The sequence below is a fragment of the Miniopterus natalensis genome, chromosome 20 (genome assembly GCF_054644295.1).
Source record: "Miniopterus natalensis isolate mMinNat1 chromosome 20, mMinNat1.hap1, whole genome shotgun sequence".
NCBI classification, from domain to species: domain Eukaryota; kingdom Metazoa; phylum Chordata; class Mammalia; order Chiroptera; family Miniopteridae; genus Miniopterus; species Miniopterus natalensis.
The window spans coordinates 11238130-11256562 of NC_142100.1; the positions used below are offsets into that span (position 1 = coordinate 11238130).

General features: G+C 49.0%; 2 protein-coding genes across 2 annotated transcripts; both read left to right on the forward strand.

Annotated features, from left to right (window-relative positions):
* The first annotated feature begins 2067 nt into the window (after positions 1-2067).
* Positions 2068-7626, forward strand: LOC148090785 (fasciculation and elongation protein zeta-1-like). The gene is made up of 5 exons (XM_087828770.1): positions 2068-2076; positions 2247-2333; positions 4457-4625; positions 7158-7429; positions 7612-7626. Exons 1-5 carry the CDS (start codon positions 2068-2070, stop codon positions 7624-7626), a joined length of 552 nt encoding a protein of 183 aa, XP_087684896.1.
* LOC107530587 (fasciculation and elongation protein zeta-1) lies at positions 7444-13728 on the forward strand. The gene is made up of 3 exons (XM_016204403.2): positions 7444-8506; positions 10118-10193; positions 13058-13728. Exons 1-3 carry the CDS (start codon positions 8435-8437, stop codon positions 13279-13281), a joined length of 372 nt encoding a protein of 123 aa, XP_016059889.2. The 5' UTR covers positions 7444-8434; the 3' UTR covers positions 13282-13728.
* Positions 13729-18433: the final 4705 nt, after the last annotated feature.

An 18433-nucleotide genomic window follows, 5' to 3' on the forward strand; every position in this document is an offset into this window, starting at 1 on the left:
AGAAGGAAGTCTGGCTGGATTGAGAGAAAATGTGGGCCTGGGGCCTAGAGAGAGCGAGGAAGGATGAGAGAGTCAGGAGGAAAGGCCCGGGACAGGGTGGATGCGGTGAAAGCCGATGGAGGAGGGGATCAGCCCACGTAGAAGAGCAAGAAGCCGGGGCTCTCCGGGGAATACCGTGTGCATGCTTCTCCCTTTATTTTATTTTGTTTTTAGTGGCAGACTTCTGAGATCTGAGGAAATATGGGGTAGATATAGCTCCCATAATACTAGGAACTCATGGTAACTTTCACAAGCTTGGAGTTGATTTTCAAATCTCTTTGAACCCAGGCCTGACTGACAGAGGAGAGGAAGCTCTGACTAGGAGTCATTCACGCATTGCCTGTAACATTGGAGCAGCAGGAAGGATCTGTCCCTAAAAGCTCCCTGCCTGCCTGCCTTCCACCAGGGACGCAAAGGGAGGACCTCAGGAAGGGAGATGGGGTAGTTGAAAGGTGCAGCATTGTCAGTGGAATAAACCCACTAAAATTGGCCACATTTCGCCCTAGACAGTTTTGCTCAGTGGTTAGAGCGTCAGCCTGTGGACTGAAGGGTCCCGGGTTCAATTCCCGGCCTGGTGCCAGCAGGCAACCAATCATTGTGTCCCTCTCACATCGATGTTTCTCTCTCTCACTTCCACTCTCTCTGAAAAAGCAGTAGAAAAAAAAATTGGCCCCATTTCAGAAAATGAGAGCGCTCTGTTTTTAAAATAGACTTAATGTAAAAAAAATCTGGTTATAGACTAACACTTGCTATCAGATGCTTATAAAAAATAATCCAAACAGAAGACAAAAGCTCTCTTTTCCAATAGGAGCCGACTTCTACCCAAGGACCTTCTGGCCCTACAAGTTCTGCCATAAGAGTGTAGTTGTGAACAGCTGTGGCTCCGGGAGTTGTGTTGTGCGAGGCGGGGAGCTGGGGAACCAGGTGGCTCCCACAGGTGGTGGACTTGGCAGGGAGAGGAGCATCTGGGTCGCCAGCAGAAATAGATGTCACCATCTGGCATACAGACCCTCAAGTGATCCCATTACCTCCCTGTCCTACCCTTTATCCAGGTTGAGCGCAGATGGCATTTAATACATATTGGATTAATTTTTTTATGACATAGTCCTGGTTTTAAGCAAATGGAGACAGAAGGTGTGTGTTTTGTTAGGGGTGTCTGCCAAGGTGGAGCTCGGTGAAGAGGGGAAAGTTTCTGAGGACTCACTGTGTCTGGCATGACTGCTTGGGTTGGAACTGGGGTGTTTCCTGTTAGAATCGGAAAGTATAACCCCAGGAAAGAGGCCGAGGAGCGTGCCAGCCACTGGTGAGCGAGTAAGATTGATTCCTGCATGAGCAGGGGCCCTGCAGAAAGATTTCCTGAGGACACTTCGCGCCAGCTCCTGCGTGACTTTCCAATCAGGCTTCTGGACACGGGCAGCTTGTTCGGCAGTTTAGTGGCTTCTGTCTTGCAGGGTTTGAACATAAATGCCAGCCTCTGGCCATCTGGGTTGTGGTCAGTAAAGCTAGAAATGCCACGAGTACCTCGTTGGACATCAACATCTACCGTCTCGGTGGTTGTGAACTTTCAGAATCTCACTTGGGATTACGGAACCCTGGAGGCGCAGGGCAGATTTTGGTATATTTGTTGTTTAGTTTGTCCTTTAGTTCATGTGGCCAGGCGGTTCTGTGGCATGTCCCAGATGGATTCATTACATCCTTCATGAGCTCTGACAACATGCCTAGATTCCGAAAACCGGAGGGCATTTCATCCAATTCTAAATGCTTGACTCTTTGGACCGGAGCAGCCTATCCTTTGAAATGCCTGATAAAGTAAATTCTAGACACAGACTCCCAGATCGAAACTCCTTATGTAAATAAGCATTGCCTTTGCTGCAGGAGTTGGTCGCGGTATCACTGACCTTGAGGAGGTCCCCGTGCACACAGGGGTGACCGGCCCGTGGGTGACAGGACAGTGCTGCTCCCTCTGAGTCAGAGCGGTGCTGGGCCTTCATCCCTCGCTGTCTTTTTCTGACCACCCTGCACTCAGCGATGCATGTGGTGTGGCAGGGACACGTGGGAGATGGGACGGAACTCTGGACACCTCTTCAAGCTCCCTCTTTACCCAGTGGATGGCTAGAGTGGCCTCTCAGGCTGTGTCACCTGCTGTAGAGACTAGAGAGAATCCTGGTTCTGCTGATGGTCAACCAGAATCCCATTCCCCCCTTCAGATCCATGACAAAGAAGAGGAAGAATTAAATGAGAAGAGCGAGCACGACTCTGGGATCAATGAGGAGCCTCTACTCACAGCAGATCAGGTATGAGTATCTCCCTCGGTTCTTGGGATTTAAAAAAAAATTTTTTTTTTTTTTTTATGGAGAAAAAGTTTTAAGGCAGAAGTAAAATGTATGGTCTTGTGGAGGCTGTGTGGATGACCTGGAATGTCTTTCAGAAAGGATTTCATTTCTCTTTATGCCTCAGTTTAGCCACCTGCTGTAAATAGGAACATAATTCCTGGCACTGGGGTAGGGTGGGCTCCGTATTTGATCGCAGCCAGAAGCCGGCCCAACGTTGACTAACTTCACCCCCTGCTAAGCCTCTTATTATAGTTCATTGTGCTTGGAGTCAAGATGTTGAAACAAGGGTCCCAGATACCTGTTCTTCCAAAAATAGAAGTGGTGCATGAGGCTTCCGTGTGATAGATATTTTTCTCATATTTCACAGAACATTGAAAATTTTGAGCCTTCCCAAAGGAGTCTTAGAGACACTGTGTCTCTTTGTGAAAAAATAAAAATAAAAAAGATATAGTGCTTCTCATTTGATTGAGTTAATTATACTTTGGCTTTAATAATTTACTACTGAAAGAGGGTAATATTGGATCTCTGGATTCCTTATTGAACCTTTTAGTCAACAAATATTTGTGGATGGTTGTTTTGAGCAGGCAGCATACAAGATTTTTCACAAAATAACTCTGAAAAAGCTCCACTGGGAGCCTTGGCTGCCAGAAAGCTTTTCAGTAAAAGAGACTCTTTTGTGTCCGTGGTAAAAAATGGGATATAAATAGGTAGGATCAAGAGATTAGAGGGAACCAGGTTAAAAAAAATAGGGGCTAACAGTTATTCTTGTGAATTTAAAAAAAAAAAAGTCTTTATTGATTTCAGAGAGAGTAAGGGAGGGAGAGAGAGAGAGATAGAAACATCAATGATGAGAGAGTCATTGATCGGCTGCCTCCTGCAGGCCCCCTGCTGGGGATCGAGCCCGCAACCCGGGCCTGTGCCCTGACCGGGAATCGAACCTCCATCTCCTGGGTTATAGGTCTAGGCTCAACCGCTGAGCCACGCTGGCCGGGCATATTCTTGTGACTTTTAGGAGAAATACAATTCAGTGACACAATTCAACGATAACCACTCTGAGAGAAAGAGAAACCTAGCCATACAGTTCTAAAGGGGGTTTTGTCATTTAGTTGCATTGTATGAATGGCTTTTAGTCGTCAAAGATTGAGTGTCCCCTGAATTTGTGAATAGAGATGAGACGGTTGGGGGATAAAATGGCAATTATTCTAAAGGAGGGAACTGGTACATCTTCTCCTCGTTGGTTCAGCCTAACTTGAAGAAACCCCCTTCAGTGACCCCAGTCCGGTGGCCTCGGAGCTGGAGTCAGTCACAGCATCGAGAACAGGTATTGCTGTTGTGACCAGGCTCATCTATGGAGTCCTTTCAGAACTAGTCTTTGCTTATCCTGCTTTCTTCATGTATAAACAATTAATGTACAAAAGTCATTCCTTTTGGCCACTAGCTAATTTTACTCTCACTTCCAGGAGCCGTTCCTTATCGATAGTCTAGATTAGGGCTGGATTTCTTAGCTGTTTTCTGCTCTCCAGACCTTACGTATCCTTTTATTACTTTGTGATCTTTATTTTCACTTGTTGCCAGACAGCTTTAGTTCCTGTCTAGAATTCTGGAGAAATAGCTATTTCCCTCTAAGTAAAAAAAAAAAAACCTCCACATTTTGAATTGCTTTAGGAACACTTTGGGGTTTTTTTTCCAGCCATATGCATTGTAACAATTAATGGACTGGGTTTTGTGTTAAAGTTGGGTGGATAAACTATTTTTCCACTTAAAAACAAAGTGCTCAGCAAATTGAAGTAAATGTTCCCATCCAGGCAGCTCTGCTGGTTTCCTGAAAGAGTCGTTTATTTCCAATAAAGCACTGATCTAAATGGTGTTCTTGGAAGAAGCTTTGCATTAAAGAAAGACTGTGTGTAAGCCTTTTTGGTCCAATCTATTTTTATTATTATTTAATATTTATTAAGTAACAGTATTGCATTAAGAGTTTTACAGACAGCAAATTAGAAATGTCTTTACCTGATCAGAATTTAAGCCGGAATATCCCTCCAGCAGAGGACAGAGTTACTCAGCAGTCTCTTGTGTACCTTCTGCAGGTAATTGAGGAGATCGAGGAAATGATGCAGAACTCCCCGGACCCTGAGGAGGAAGATGAGGTTCTGGAAGAGGAAGATGGAGGCGAAACTTCCTCCCAGGCAGACTCCGTCCTCCTGCAGGAGATGCAGGCCTTGACCCAGACCTTCAACAACAACTGGTCCTACGAAGGTGAGGGCTGGGGGCGGCTCTCGGAGGAAGAACCCCTGCCTGGGCCAGGTGCTGGGCACATGCTTCACGTGTAGCTCATAGAACCTTGCATCTAGGGATCTGGCAACATCTTTCTTACTGGGCTTCAGGAGAGAAGTTAGCATTTTTGGAAATAAAAAGGCAGTCGAGCAAAATTAAAATGGTAAAACTAAGCAAAGAGCAAGACTAAAGCAGACTAAGTAGAAGAAATCTGGGCCCCCCTCTTCAAAACAAGGCTACTGTAAATACCAGTGAAGAAACCCCTACAGAAGGTAATAAGAACAGCTCATGTTTTTGGAGAGCTTTCTGTGTGCCGCCCTGTTCTAAGACTTCCTATGCATAATCTCATTTCATCCCCACACCAACCCCATTAGGACTGAGCTGAGTATTAACTGATTTGCTGAAGGCCACTGTTGCAAAAATATAATTAAAAAAACAAAATCTCCTTTCCACAGAAGTAGGGGAGAAAGAAGATAATTCTATTATTGAATAAGCATTAACCCAGAAAGTGATGTACGTCACAAACAGCCCACGTGCTGCAGGGGCTGCAGACGCAGAAAGAAATCCCACTCTTGTCTAGAGCCAAGTGGCTACGATCCATCACATTAATTAGGTCTTGCAAGTTGGAGTCAGGTGACAGCCTAGGTCCCATTACCCTCCTAGACGATTACGTTTCAAAGCAGTGTCTCCATGGTTCTTGAGGAAACATTCCTGAGTCCTGAGACTGGCAAGAGGCTTATTTGGCCATTAAAATGATTGACATACATTTGAAAAAGACAGAAAAAGAAATTCTGAAAGAAAAGGAAGGTAAGGGAGAGGGAAAGTCTCCTCCCTCATTTTCAACAGGGAGAGCCAGCTTTTTATTTTGCATTTGCATTTCCTCTCACACCACACACATGAGTCAGAAGGGTTGGAGCCAAACTTGAAGCCACATAGGTTAACTCCAGCGTCCACATTCTTTTTTTTTCTTTTTCTTTAAATATATCTTTATTGATTTCAGAGAGAGGAAAGGAGAGGGAGAGAGAGATAGAAACATCAATGATGAGAGAATCATTGGTCAAGCCGGCAACCCGGCACGTGCCCTGACCAGGAATCGAACCCCAATCACCTGGATCCTAGGTGAACTCTCAACTACTGAGCCACGCCCGGCCAGGCCAGCATCCACATTCTTAATATGTGTGTTGTATTGATTCTCTGACATAGATCTGTAGTAATTATGATAGTGCAAAGAAATGGGTGGATTAGGAATGAAATGAAAAGATGTAGCACAGCAAAGGCAAAACAGAGTATAAGATTCATCAGTTTGTAGGAATGACCAGGCTCTTGCTGCAGGAGGGGCCACGGCCCTGGGGAGCAGACCCATGGAGGGTGAAGGTGGGTGGGTCAGGGTTTGAAGATCCCAACACGGATTAGAAGGGTGGTAAAAATAGAGGCGTGATCTGAAGAACCGATTTTGAAAATGAGCCTGGCTGTAGGGAGCAGAGGCAGAGCGGTCACAGCAGAAGGAATCTGTGCAGAGTGATGGAGCGACTTGGCTGCAGCTCTGCATTCCCAGCTGCCCCAATCAGGCCATTCTCAGCCACACAAAGGTCCCAAACATAGACACGTTCAGCGAAAGACTCGTGAAAACCGCTGAAATGCAGAGTGAAATGGCAAAAACAGAAGGAGGGAGGACAGCTCCACAGAACAGAATAAAGGGGAAAGCCGAACCAAGTCAGCAAGTATCCGGGAGCAGCAGAAACAAAAAGAAGAACATGGATGCTGAGGCGGAAACAAAAGGTGCCATTAGGAAGGGGGACGTTTGCCAAGATGCTTTCTGAATCCATTTTAAACGAAGAAGCCTCAGGGGCAGGAATTCAAAATAAAGTTATCTGGATCTCGCCATCTCAGGTTCCCTTTCCTTTTTCCCCACAGCAGCAGACCACGCTCCTTCAACTCGCCAGGGTCCCCTTCTCACTCGGTGTTGGCGTCTCCCGCACGCTGCGTGCATTTTTGAAGGCAGGCGCTGCCACACAGGAGTGCAGGCATAAAGAAGGCCTCTCATTGCTCCGCTTATTTTACTGTCAGCTCTTTCTCGATCATTACCCTCTTTTGCTCTTCAGCACTAATGCCAAAACCTCCTGCTAATGTCCCCCTGCCCCATCCGTGACCCATTTCACATGGGGAATATTATAGAAACAGGAAAATTTGGAAGACAGAAACAAGGGATCAAGAAGCCACGTGTCTGTCCAACACTTTTTTTTTTTTTTGTGGGCAGAGTCCCCTGGCTTCCTTGGGGACTGTTTATTTTTCCTCCTTTGTTTCGCCCAGAGTGAGGTTCATTTCTGCAGACAATATACTGGCCCTGCCCTTCCTGGCATGCCCCTAAATTGTGATGGTCTTTCCTGGCCCTTTGAGGAGTTGGAGGGGGTCTCCCCAGGAAGGGCAGACCCATCAAATGGCAGAGGCCCCAGGAGCCTCTGCAGTGGCTCTGGTTTGGATGCAGGTGTCACCTAAGAGTGGTCTTCCCCGCAGGACTGAGGCACATGTCTGGGTCGGAGCTGACCGAGCTGCTGGACCAGGTGGAGGGTGCCATTCACGACTTCTCGGAGGAGCTGGTGCAACAGCTGGCCCGCCGGGATGAGCTGGAATTTGAGAAGGAAGTGAAGAACTCCTTCATTACGGTGCTCATTGAGGTTCAGAACAAGCAGAAGGAACAGCGCGAGCTGATGAAAAAGAGGCGGAAAGAGAAAGGGCTGAGCCTGCAGAGCAGCCGCATGGAGAAGGGGAACCAGATGCCTCTCAAGGTATGTGAGCAGCCCAGCTGGAAGCCTGGGTTTGTCCCACCTCAAACCCTGGACACTTCAGGTCCCAATACCAGCCCTGCAGTAGACTCAGGAATAGTACTGAACAGTGACTGAGCAGGACACGTGGCAGACAGTGGGGTGTAACGAAGGAGAAGTGCTACCTGTCTCCTCTCCTCCCCTAGAGGACTCAGGTCTAGCTGGAGGAGACAGGGTGTAAACATGAGAAAATCATTGAAAATGTTCTCTCAGTCAAGACCCTAGAAAGTGGGTGAAGGCATGTGGGACTGAGAGAAGTTGTGCCTGGGGACTGTGGGTCAGAACCCCTGCTACTTGCTGAGCTTCGAGTCTTGACTTAACCTTTTTAGGGTGTCGGAAGGGTGTTTCAGGATTGAAAATTATGACACCTAATTGTTATTAAGCGTCAGGATTAATAACAAAGATTCTTCAGACCAGTGGTTCTTAGTCAGGGAAGCTCAGCAGAATCATCTAAGGAGATTTTCCAGAATGCCTTTGCCTGGGCCCTGTCCCACATCTACTGCATTGGGCCTAGGTGTGTGCATTTGGAGAAAGCATCCCAGATAAGGACAGTTGCTTGACATCTGCCCTTCCCAATGGCTGGACTTTTTTTGTTTTCTTCCCTAAGGTGTTTGATTCCTCATTTGTCCAGTGTTACTATACTGCTTCATTTTCCTATTTCCACAATGGGGACGGAAATGAGGGAGCACTGGGCGTGCAGGGGGGTCTTGTTGCCCTGGGGGCGACTTGCTTAGATAGGAGTCTTTGAGACTCTAGCAGTGCTCTCAGCGCTCAGGTCTCCATTTGGACCTGTCTCTTAGCTGAGGTCTTACACTTACTGTCTAGTCCCTGGACTCTGGGGCAGCTCCCTGGGCAGTGTGGTAGCTCATGGGTCTGGGTGGTTGAGAGGGCTCACAAGTCCCTGGGGTGACAACCGTGGAGCAGGAAGCACCTGCTCCTCTTGAGTCTCCTTTCCCCCAGCGCTTCAGCATGGAAGGCATCTCCAACATCCTGCAGAGCAGCATCCGCCAGACTTTCGGCTCCTCGGGAACCGACAAACAGGTACGAGCTGTCTCCCTGGTCCCGGCTTTCCTCCCAGGTTCTTGCGATTTGGCCTCCCCAGCAGAGCAGGGAGCGGTGACTTGATAGAATTATGCTAACACTCGGGCAAGGGCGGTCCTAGCATTTTCTTCTACTCTGCAGGAGGAACAGAAAGTGTCTTTTTAAAGGTGAACAGTTCCTTGGGCTCCAGTAGTCTAGGACATGGGTACAACTTAAAACTCGACACTGCTTGTAGACCTAAAAGTTAACTTGTTTTAAGAACAAAATTTTAAAAGGGAAATGCATTTGACGATCGATCCCACCTGAGCTTAAACTCTACCCCCTTGGGTCACCAGCTGACCAGTCCTACCAGGACTGCGGCTTTAGCTGCCCACTCTGTCACCCACGCTGTGACATCTCCGGGTTGGCTCCATTTAGTCAGTTACTTGCTGGAGAGACATTTCCGGTTACTTTTAGACCATGTCCAGATTTTTACTGCGTGCTTGATATGTGCTGAATTCTATGGCCAGGCCCTCAGGTATCAAGATGAATAAGTCCTGATGCTGCTAACAGAGATGGCTGGTGCGTAAATGGACCAGCGTGAGACTGTGGAATAAGTGCACGTAGATTGCGTGTGTGTTTTACACGTATTTGGAGCTGGATCCTGTGTTAGAATTCTGTAACACATTATGGGAAGGGATTTTAGGAGCATCTTACTCAGTCCCCTTATTTCACAGCGGTGAGAACTGAGGCCCAAAGAGATTAGTCAAGATTTTCCCAAGGCTGCACTGCTGGTGTGTGGGAGAGCCACATGGCAGACAAGACTAACATACAAGCCTCCGGCTTCCGGCCTGGAGGTCTGCTCACCCCCTATGCCAGGCGCCCTTAGGGCCCTTCAGCGTTTTTCTGGCCTAGAGTCTCCTGTCCCCCGGGGCCCTAAGACGATTTTGTTGTAGAAGCGCCTTATACCCAGCAGAGGGCGCAAATCCAACATTCTAGACCAAGGGCGTGGTTGAGGTTCTCGCCGGTCATTTTGACAAAAGAACTGTTCGTCCTCAAATTGCACTACAAAGGGTCAGAAAACATACTACGCTCTCTTTGTTCTTGGTCTGACTGAGAAAAATCTCACCAGGGCTTTTGAATTACCCAAGAGCTTCTGGTCTCTGGGGAATGCAGAAGTTGGAATGGAGGGAAATGTTTCCTGGCGGATACAGTCAAGTCTTAGTTGTTGTTTTTTTAAAAGTGTATCTTTATGGATTTCATGGAGAGGAAGGGGAAAAGAGAGAGAAACATCAGTGATGACAGTCACTGATCAGCTGCCTCCTGCACGCCCCCGACTGGGGATCGAGCCCACATCCCGGGCATGTGCCCTGACCGGGAATCGAACCCCGATCGCCTGGATCCTAGGCCGCAGCTCAACCGCTGAGCCACACCCGGCCAGGCTCAAATCTTAGTTTTAAAGAGACGCTCCCCAAAGACCAAGGTCCTGAGACAGCGTTGTGCGAATTACGCTGGTGTCGAGAATGTGACATTTGACGGGGTGTGTTTCTTGGAGAAAAGCCCGGGCCCCCTGCAGGCTGTCTCAAGCCCGGAGGCCCCGCGTCTCAGGCCCGCGTGCCCTTTGTCTCCTAGTACCTGAACACAGTCATCCCCTACGAGAAGAAAGCCTCCCCTCCGTCGGTGGAAGACCTGCAGATGCTGACGAACAGTGAGTTCTCTCCCCAGCGAGGTCGGCTCGCTTTTCTGCACCCCTCCCTGCGAGTTGCACCCCTGGTGCCGCAGGCCTGCGATTTCCCAGAGCGGCTTTCGATGGCCAGGCTGCTCTGTCTCATTCCTCGATGGCCAGGCTGGTCTGTCTCATTCCTCGACGGCCAGGCTGGTCTGTCTCATTCCTCACTCCCCGGGCAGGGGCAGGCTCAGCGCCCTGCAGCGAGGCCCTGGGCCGGCCTTTCTCGCCCTGCTTCCTGCAAGGGACAGGATTTGCCAGAAGAAGAGGAGTGGGCGAAAGAGGGTGGGGAGGGGCTTTCTGGTCCCCGGCAGGCTTTGCATTCTCTGCCTCGCCTGTCTTCTCCTCTGCAGCTTGAGGATGCCGCCAGCCTGAGCTCGTGCCCCTCGAAGCAGGGGCTCGGGCTGTGGGACTGGCTGTCTTTTTAACGGGAAGCCAAGTTTCTCAGGTGGGGTGAGGCTGATGGGAAAGCAGGGAGCCTGGTTTCCTCGCGGGCCATGACTGCCTCCTCCCCTCCACTTTGGCTCTGCTGTCAAATATTAATAAACATCCTGAGCCGTGGGAGCAAACAGTGTGTCATAAAGAGCCCTTTGTAGGCAACATCTCTTCATATACATCTAACACTACAACCCCCAAGGGCCCGGGCACAGGTGGCAGCCATCGGTGTCAGCTCCACTCTGGTAGGAAGAGAGTCCTAGGCTGAGATGTGACAGGCTCAGGGAATCGGCAGCCGCCCTGGCAACCGGGGACTGCATGAGTGACATGCTAGCCAGGCCGCCCAGCCCTGGCAGCGCCGCCCGGTGGCAGCCGCAGGGCGATCTGGACCTCTGGGGACGGGAAGAGGCGCTTCCCCGCTCAGCCGAGGGCGATGGGTGCCCGCCCGGCCCCAGTGCTAAAGGCGACCGAGTGTTCTCATCTCCACCACCCGGGAAACGAAGCGGGAGGTTCTGATAGATAGAAACCCTGCTGACATCAATGGATACTGCGTCCTTGAGACTCTGAAATTCTAAATTCAAAAGACACTGGCTTCCTCTTGACTCGTTTTAAACTACTTTATTTGCATAAATATGCACTAAGGTGTGTGTTTTTTAAAGGGAGCAGATAGCTATGAACTGACATTCATAGGTGTTTGTGTTTTCACAAGTAGTAAGCATTTGGAAAATAAATTGGACAGATTATGAAGGCTGATCTATGTAAAGTACTCTATCATGGTCTCAACGAAAGGAAGAGCGGTGTATTTATACAGACACCCAGTAAGGAATTCAGTGTGAAATCCTTTCATTTTAATTAAGAAGCTGTGGGCTTGTTTCCATTTTTTAAAAAGTGTAGCTAGAGTGTATCAATCATTTAGAATACTTTGGAAATATCGAGAAGCGAACAAAGGAAAATAAATAATTCATCGTCCCCTTGACTGTGGTTACCATTTTGGTATTTTCCAGCCACAGTATTTTATGTCTTTTTCATGTAGTTGGAATTATTCTGGCTATACAATTTTGTATCATGATTTTAGTCACATCAGTTAACATTTGGTTAACATTTTTCTATGGCTCTCTCATCTATCATGTGGATGGATACACATTCTAACATTTTATTCTTTTGAAAAGAAAAAAGTGCCATCTTTTCTGAATACCGGTTCTCCTGTAGGATTTGAAAGCTCTTTTTTGCCAAATCCTTGTATGGATTTGTGAGTGATGTCTCCTCTTTACCCTGCTCCTGAATAGGCCAAAGACCAGCTCTGGGGACTGGACAACTCAGATAAATTTTAGATTTTGACGATCAACTTAGACAAATAATGACTGAGTGCACTTACTGGATTTGATGAGGGTCATAACCTCACTGTCCTGGGCGCCTAATGCTCAACGGCTATTCTCCGGCCCCCTTGTTTTTTCGCCTCTATGGGGGTCCAACCTGCATGACTAGCAACGCGCCGGAGGAGGCCAGGCCAGGGGAGGGTTGGAACCATGTGCCCAGCTGTAGGCCTGGGGAGGAAGCTCACCGGGGGCCGAGGTCCTTGCTCTCCCAGTTTGCCTGTCGCTAGGCACCCAGGGCTGTCCGAGCTGGTGACCTTCTATACCAGGCCTATCGACCTTGATCTGCTCACGTCTGTCTAACTGCCCACCACAATGCTACCTAGTTTAATAACAGAAAAAGCTATTTTAAAAATTTTTATAAAAAGCCTTTAGGCTTTAATAACTTCTCATTGTTTGCTTCCAGTGGAGTCATGTCCTGTTTCAACAAGAAGTGTCTAAGTAAGCTCCTTGAGGGTCCATAAGCCTCCTGCATTTCCACAAATTCTAGTGCTATACCCAGCATAAAACAGAAAACAAATATTTATTAGATTGAATTCATTTGTTATTAATAAATTGGAGGTGAGGACATTTTCTAATAATAAGTTTGTTCAAATAGAAACTCTTTAGAGACAGTTGTTTTTGTTTGTTTTTTTAAATATGTCTTTATTGATTTCAGAGAGAGGAAGGGAGAGGGGGAGAGAGAGATAGAAACATCAGTGATGAGAGAGTCATTGATCGGCTGCCTCCTGCACGCCCCCTGCTGGGGATCCAGCCCGCAACCCGGGCATGTGCCCTGACCGGGAATCGAACCGAGATCTCCTGGATCCTAGGTCGGTGCTCAACCGCTGAGCCACGCCCGGCCGGGCTCCACCACCACCATTGATCTTGAATGCTGACCTTGACAGAAGCTTCTAGACTTTTGCTTAATGCTCAGCAAATGCCTGGTTTCCTTGAATCATTTCTCACTCCCTTCGGGTTGGTGGGCTGTTTGGCCGTAGAGGCGAGTTTCATGCCTTGCTGGTGCCTTGGCTCATCACTGTCCCTCTCCTTCCCCAGTTCTCTTTGCCATGAAGGAGGACAATGACAAGGTGCCCACTTTGCTAACCGACTACATTTTAAAAGGTAAGAGCAGCGCGGCCCTCTGGGGCAGAAGCGTCTCCGGCCTCCCCCCAGGACTCCTGCTGCAGGCAGTGTGGGGCCCCCTCGGTCACGGGCTTTGCCTTGGGGTGTTGCTTGGAGCCTGGGAAGGAGATTCCATCGTTCCCGAGTCACCGGGGTGACTGTACTCACCGGGGTGACTGTACGTGAGAAGCTGCCAAACCAACAAAAGGCTTATTGTAACAGCTCTGTGGAGCCTGGCTCTGCAGTGGGCAAAACAAGGCCCGAGGATGCTATTAATAGTTTTCAGCTGCTTAAAGGCAACAAATTTGAGTCATGATGAGCTACATCCCTTAATAACTATTTTCTTGTTTGAGTTTGTGTTGGTTTAACGTAGGTAAAAGTAGAGTGAATGGTCTAATGAGCTTCTATGTACTTTACATCAATTTACAGCTTCAACAATTATTAACACACTGGCAATGGTGTTTCATTTATATCCCTTCCCAACTTCTCCCCTTCGTCTTATTTTGAAGCGAATTCTAATCATAGTTTCCATACCTAAATATGTCAGTGTGCAGTTCTAAAACATAAGGACTCTTTAAAAAAAAAAAAAAAAAAAAAAAAAAAAAAAAAATATATATATATATATATATATATATATATATATATATATACCTTTATTGATTTCAGAGAGAGGAAGGGAGAGGGAGAGAGAGATAGAAACATCAGTGATGAGTCATTGATCAGCTGCCTCCTGCACGCCCCCTACTGGGGATGGAGCCCACAACCCGGGCATGTGCCCTGACCTGGAATGGAACCACGATCCCCTGGATCCTAGGTTGATGCTCAACCGCTGAGCCACACCGGCCAGGCCATAAGGACTCTTAAAAAGCATAACCACAATATTGTCACAACTAGAAAAATAAAATTCTCAGTATCATTAGCTGTCCAATTAGGGTTCAGATTTCCCTATAAATTTTTTCCCCAGTTTGTTAGAATCAGGGTCCGATGAAGGTCCATATTGCAATTGGATATGTCGCTTCGTCTCTTTTAACATAGTATATCAGCTCCCTGTCTTTCCTCTCTCTCATTCCTGAACCTTTTTTTCTTGGAGAAACCAGGTTGTTTGCTCCATAGGTTTTCCTCTTTCCGGCCTTTGCTCGCTGGTTGTGTCCCCAAGGTTTAATTTAACATGTTCTCCCATTTTTTGCACTTCCTGTTAATTGGTAGGGCTAGAGGCTTGATCAGATGTAGCCTCACATTTTTTGGTAAGCACTGTGTTATTGATGGTTGTAAACTTCCACTGAGAGACACATACGTACTCTCTGGTTTTCTTTCTTGTGGTGTTAATATCCGTGTTAGTCTGCCCAGGCTGCTAAAACAGAAGACCACTGCCTAGCTTGTGGAAAATAAACAGATAATTATTTTCTCACAGTGCTGAGGCTATAAATCCATGATGAAAGTGCTGGCCAGTTTGGTTTCCAGGGAAGGTTCTCGTCTTGGCTTGTAGATAGTGGTCTTTCCTTCTGTGCTCTAGAGGACAGGGAGCGAGTGCTCTAATGTCTTTTCTCATAAGGACGCTAATCCTATCAGGCCCTTACGACCTCATTTAACCTTACTTTTTCAGAGGCTCCATCTCCAAAAACAGCTGTGCTGGGAGGTTAGGACTTCAGCATATGAATTTTGGGGAGACACAAGTGTTCAGTCCACTGATGATCATTCATTATCAAGATCCTTCTTTTCACTTGTTTTCGCCCCTTGTTTTGCAGCACAGCTCTGGGTACAGTTTTGGAAGGCTTGTGAATCTCAATTGACAGCCTCTGAACTATATTGTTTCCGTAAGGATCAGGGAGATTAATCTTAAATTTCTGCAGGAGGAATTTAGGCTAAACATTGGAAGAACTTCTGACTCTTAAAGGTTTTAAAAGAGCAGCAAATTTCTCAAAGGACGTTTTGAAAGGAGGTTTATAGAAAACGGGTTCTGTAAGTCTGGGAACCTGAGGGCTAGACTTTACCCCACATGATCCATTGAAATGTCAGTGAATTTATAAAACTAATTAACATTTACTGAGCACCTTCTACTTGCCTCGGAACAACCCTTGGGGTAGCCAAAGGCACAGTCTATTGTATACACGAAGAAGCGAGAGAGAGGTGAAGGTCATAGAATTAGAAACAGTGGATCCAGGGTTTGCATCCGGGCAGATGGGTGCCTGAGGCTACGTGGTTATTGCACCAAACAACCACGGATCATTGGCTCCTCCTTCTTCCGGCAGAGGGACACGTCACTGCAGCTATTCCCTGTTCTAAGGGGGCAGCTGTCCGTCTGCTCAGGGTGCTGGCGGGAAGCTGGCGTGACCGCTCTCGGCGGGGCCTCTGGGTGAGCAGGGCCCGGCCCGCCCTGTGCATTGACCGCTGTCCTCTTTTCCAGTGCTCTGCCCGACCTAACCCTGCCCTTGGGAGCAGCCTTGCCGCGGAGGTCACTGAGCAAGAGTCATTCCATCACAGGGACCGCATGACCCCATGTAACCTCCGAAGTGTATTTAAACGTGTAGAGCTTAACCTGGATTAACCATGAGCAAACGCACGGGTCCTTTGCTGTCGTTGGCTTCTAGCCCTAGTAACCATTGGATGCATGACAAGGGCAGGGCTGGGGACACGCCTGCTCGCCGCCTGTGTCGGAGGGAGGCCGATGCTCTCACCGCCCATGTAGTCTGGCTCCAGCCCTCAAAAACAGCTTACACTTTAACACTAATTTTGAAATAAACCTTCATTTAATTAATATTCTCCATGTGCTTTGGAGTGTGATGTCCCGCGGCGCCCGTTACAAACCCTCCAGAGGAAGGAGGTGCAGCTGCGTCCCCGTGACGTGATGGCCGTGGCCTGCGGTCGCAGCGTGGCGCTTAGGGGCTGGGCCATGCCCTGCTGTGGTCACGATGGGGCTGCACGTGGCACAGGTGAGGGAGGAGGCCGGCCTCGGGCTGTAAGACCCTGCACCTGGGCAGCCGTAGAGGGGGCTGCAGGACGCGTGGCAGGAGCTCCGGTGAGGGGGCGTCAGCTGAGGGGGAGATCGTGAGGTCAGCAGGTAGACAGTGAGCTCAAGGAGCAGTCAGGCAGCTGTAGTACCTCCTGCCGAGACGGCCAGGCTGGTTCCGGGAGGGACCTGGCGGCTCAGGTTGGAGGGAGGCAGCTCTGCTGAGCTGTTCGAGCAGGGGGATTTCGGCTGTTTTCCTGACTGCCCGCAGTGCCCCCGGGAACCGTACCCTATGGCCATGCCTGCCCTGCCCTGCCCTTCCTGCAGACCTGGAGGTCCAGCAGCTCTGGCCCCTGCGTGCCGTTTCCAGCATCGGTGGCAGGCAGCTGCCAGCCTTGCTTGACCAGCAGGTGAAGGCTGATTCGTGGCTTGATGTTACCACAACCGGAACGCTCTTGGCTTCCAGCTTCTGGTTGGAATGATATGAACCCTGCCAATGTCCACAACCTCATCTTAAGACAAAAACTTTTATCAAGCACTTGGTAAGCACCTGCCACTGGCCTTGGCGCTCTCTACACATCATCTCACGTCACAGCAGCCTTGTGTGGTGAGTGGGGCCAGCATCGCTCCGATTCAGAGACCAGGAGGCTGAGAACAGGGTGTCCAGAAGCAGAGGAGTCAGTCTGGCTCTGGGTGTCATCCAATTAGACTTCCACTCACTCTCAGCTCAGTGTTTGTTGAATTAAGGGTGCCACGGGGAAAGTCATGCTTGATCACCCTGGAAACTACAGGAGGCCACAGATCTACAGATCCACAACAGAAGCCATCCTTGGTGCCCGCCTCTCCCTTCCTGGGCCTCCATCCTCCAGTAGCAGTCTCACCTGGGTGAGGGGGACTTACCCTACCAGGGAAGGTGCCCCAGCGCCTCCAGCCCTGACTCAGGCCAGGAGCAGAATGCGTGTGTAGATACAGCCCCAGCTACTATAGAAGCTAGAAGCAAACAGGAACCCATGCAAATCCTCAGGAGCCAGCAAATTGGTGTACGTGCCAGGCTTTGACAAAAGGGGCGACTTCAGTTCTGCATTCATGGGCACTGTGGCTAAGGGTGCAGGGGCCCCTGGTGGTGTGAGGTCATGAGTGAGCCACACTGCCCCGGTGGGGTTTTCATCAGTCTCAGCAAAGGGGAGGCACTGACATCCCCAAGATCTGGGTCAGCCACTGCTTTCCCCCAGTTAGCCTGCCAGCAGGTGTCTCAAGCAGCAGAGACAGCTCATCAAAGCTGCTGGCCGTCAAGGAGGAATCTCACACGTCAGGACGTCAGGGATGCTCTCCGGCCAGGAGGGGCGGGTGGGAGCAGTGGCTCCTTTTTCTCTCCTTCTGTCCATGCAGGAGTTGAGAGGGAACATTCCATCAATCTCTCATGGTTTTGCATTGCCCTTCTCTCTGTCTTTGCTAATCAAGGTGTGGTGCCCAGACCAGTAGCACTGACAGCACCTAGGAACTTCTTAGAAACGCAAAACCTCGGGCCCCCCCAGACTTACTGAGTCAGAAACTGCATTGTAACAAGATCTGCAGGCAACTGGCACTTGCATTAAGCTTTAGAGAAGCTTCCCTCTAGGTTTTCAGTGTTGCTGGAGCCCTGACTTGCAGGCTGCACCTGAAGAAACCACAGGTAGAGTGACAGGTGAACGCAGCTCTCTTCCCCCAGCTTCCGCTCTCCTCAAGGAAGTATCCCAAGGGCAGACTGATGCTTTAGACGCCGGTCAGTCTTGATTGCAAAACTCAAGTCCAATCTAAGAGGCCCACGGTCAGCAAGGAGTCCTGGAGGGCAGGGTCTGCAGGGTGCCTCCGTGGGTAGCTGGGAGGGTGGTCTGGCCAGCGGGCTCTTTAGCTGAGGCGTGTTCCCATCAATGAAAGGCCTCGATGTGGGTTTTGCTAACCAATCGCACCAAGTCCTAGTAATGGCATCTCCACCGCACAGCCAGGCGCCGGCCTTCATTCGTGCAGAGCTGAAAGGGGATCCAGGAGGCCCGGCCATTTTCCAAATGGACTATCTCTACGTTCCCTATCTTTGTTTTTCTGTTTCAGGATGGGAGACGATGTGATGTCTCAGAAAGAAACTCCCAAAGGAAGGGTGTTGTGGCCCTGAGGTTTGTGGGATCGATTGGATTTTAATAGTTAAATAAAGCTTTTTCATGCCTGTGGAACAATGTCTGGAGTATGACTCTTCAGCTCGCCGTCGGGGAAAGCAGAGGTGGAGACGATCGGCAGGAAGGCACGATGCTCCAGGGTCTCAGGATGAACGACGCACAGAGTCCTAATGGACACCAGGGAGCTCATTCCGTGCCCAGTTTTGAGCATCC

Bases quoted from the DNA above. Each gene is read 5' to 3' on its own strand.
- LOC107530587 (XM_016204403.2), top strand. From the start codon at position 8,435: ATGGAAGGCATCTCCAACATCCTGCAGAGCAGCATCCGCCAGACTTTC. The intron at 8,507-10,117 runs GTACGAGCTGTC...TTTGTCTCCTAG, and splicing joins CCTCGGGAACCGACAAACAG to TACCTGAACACAGTCATCCC. The intron at 10,194-13,057 runs GTGAGTTCTCTC...CTCCTTCCCCAG, and splicing joins CCTGCAGATGCTGACGAACA to TTCTCTTTGCCATGAAGGAG.
- LOC148090785 (XM_087828770.1), top strand. The intron at 2,334-4,456 runs GTATGAGTATCT...TACCTTCTGCAG, and splicing joins CTCTACTCACAGCAGATCAG to GTAATTGAGGAGATCGAGGA. The intron at 4,626-7,157 runs GTGAGGGCTGGG...TCTTCCCCGCAG, and splicing joins CAACAACTGGTCCTACGAAG to GACTGAGGCACATGTCTGGG.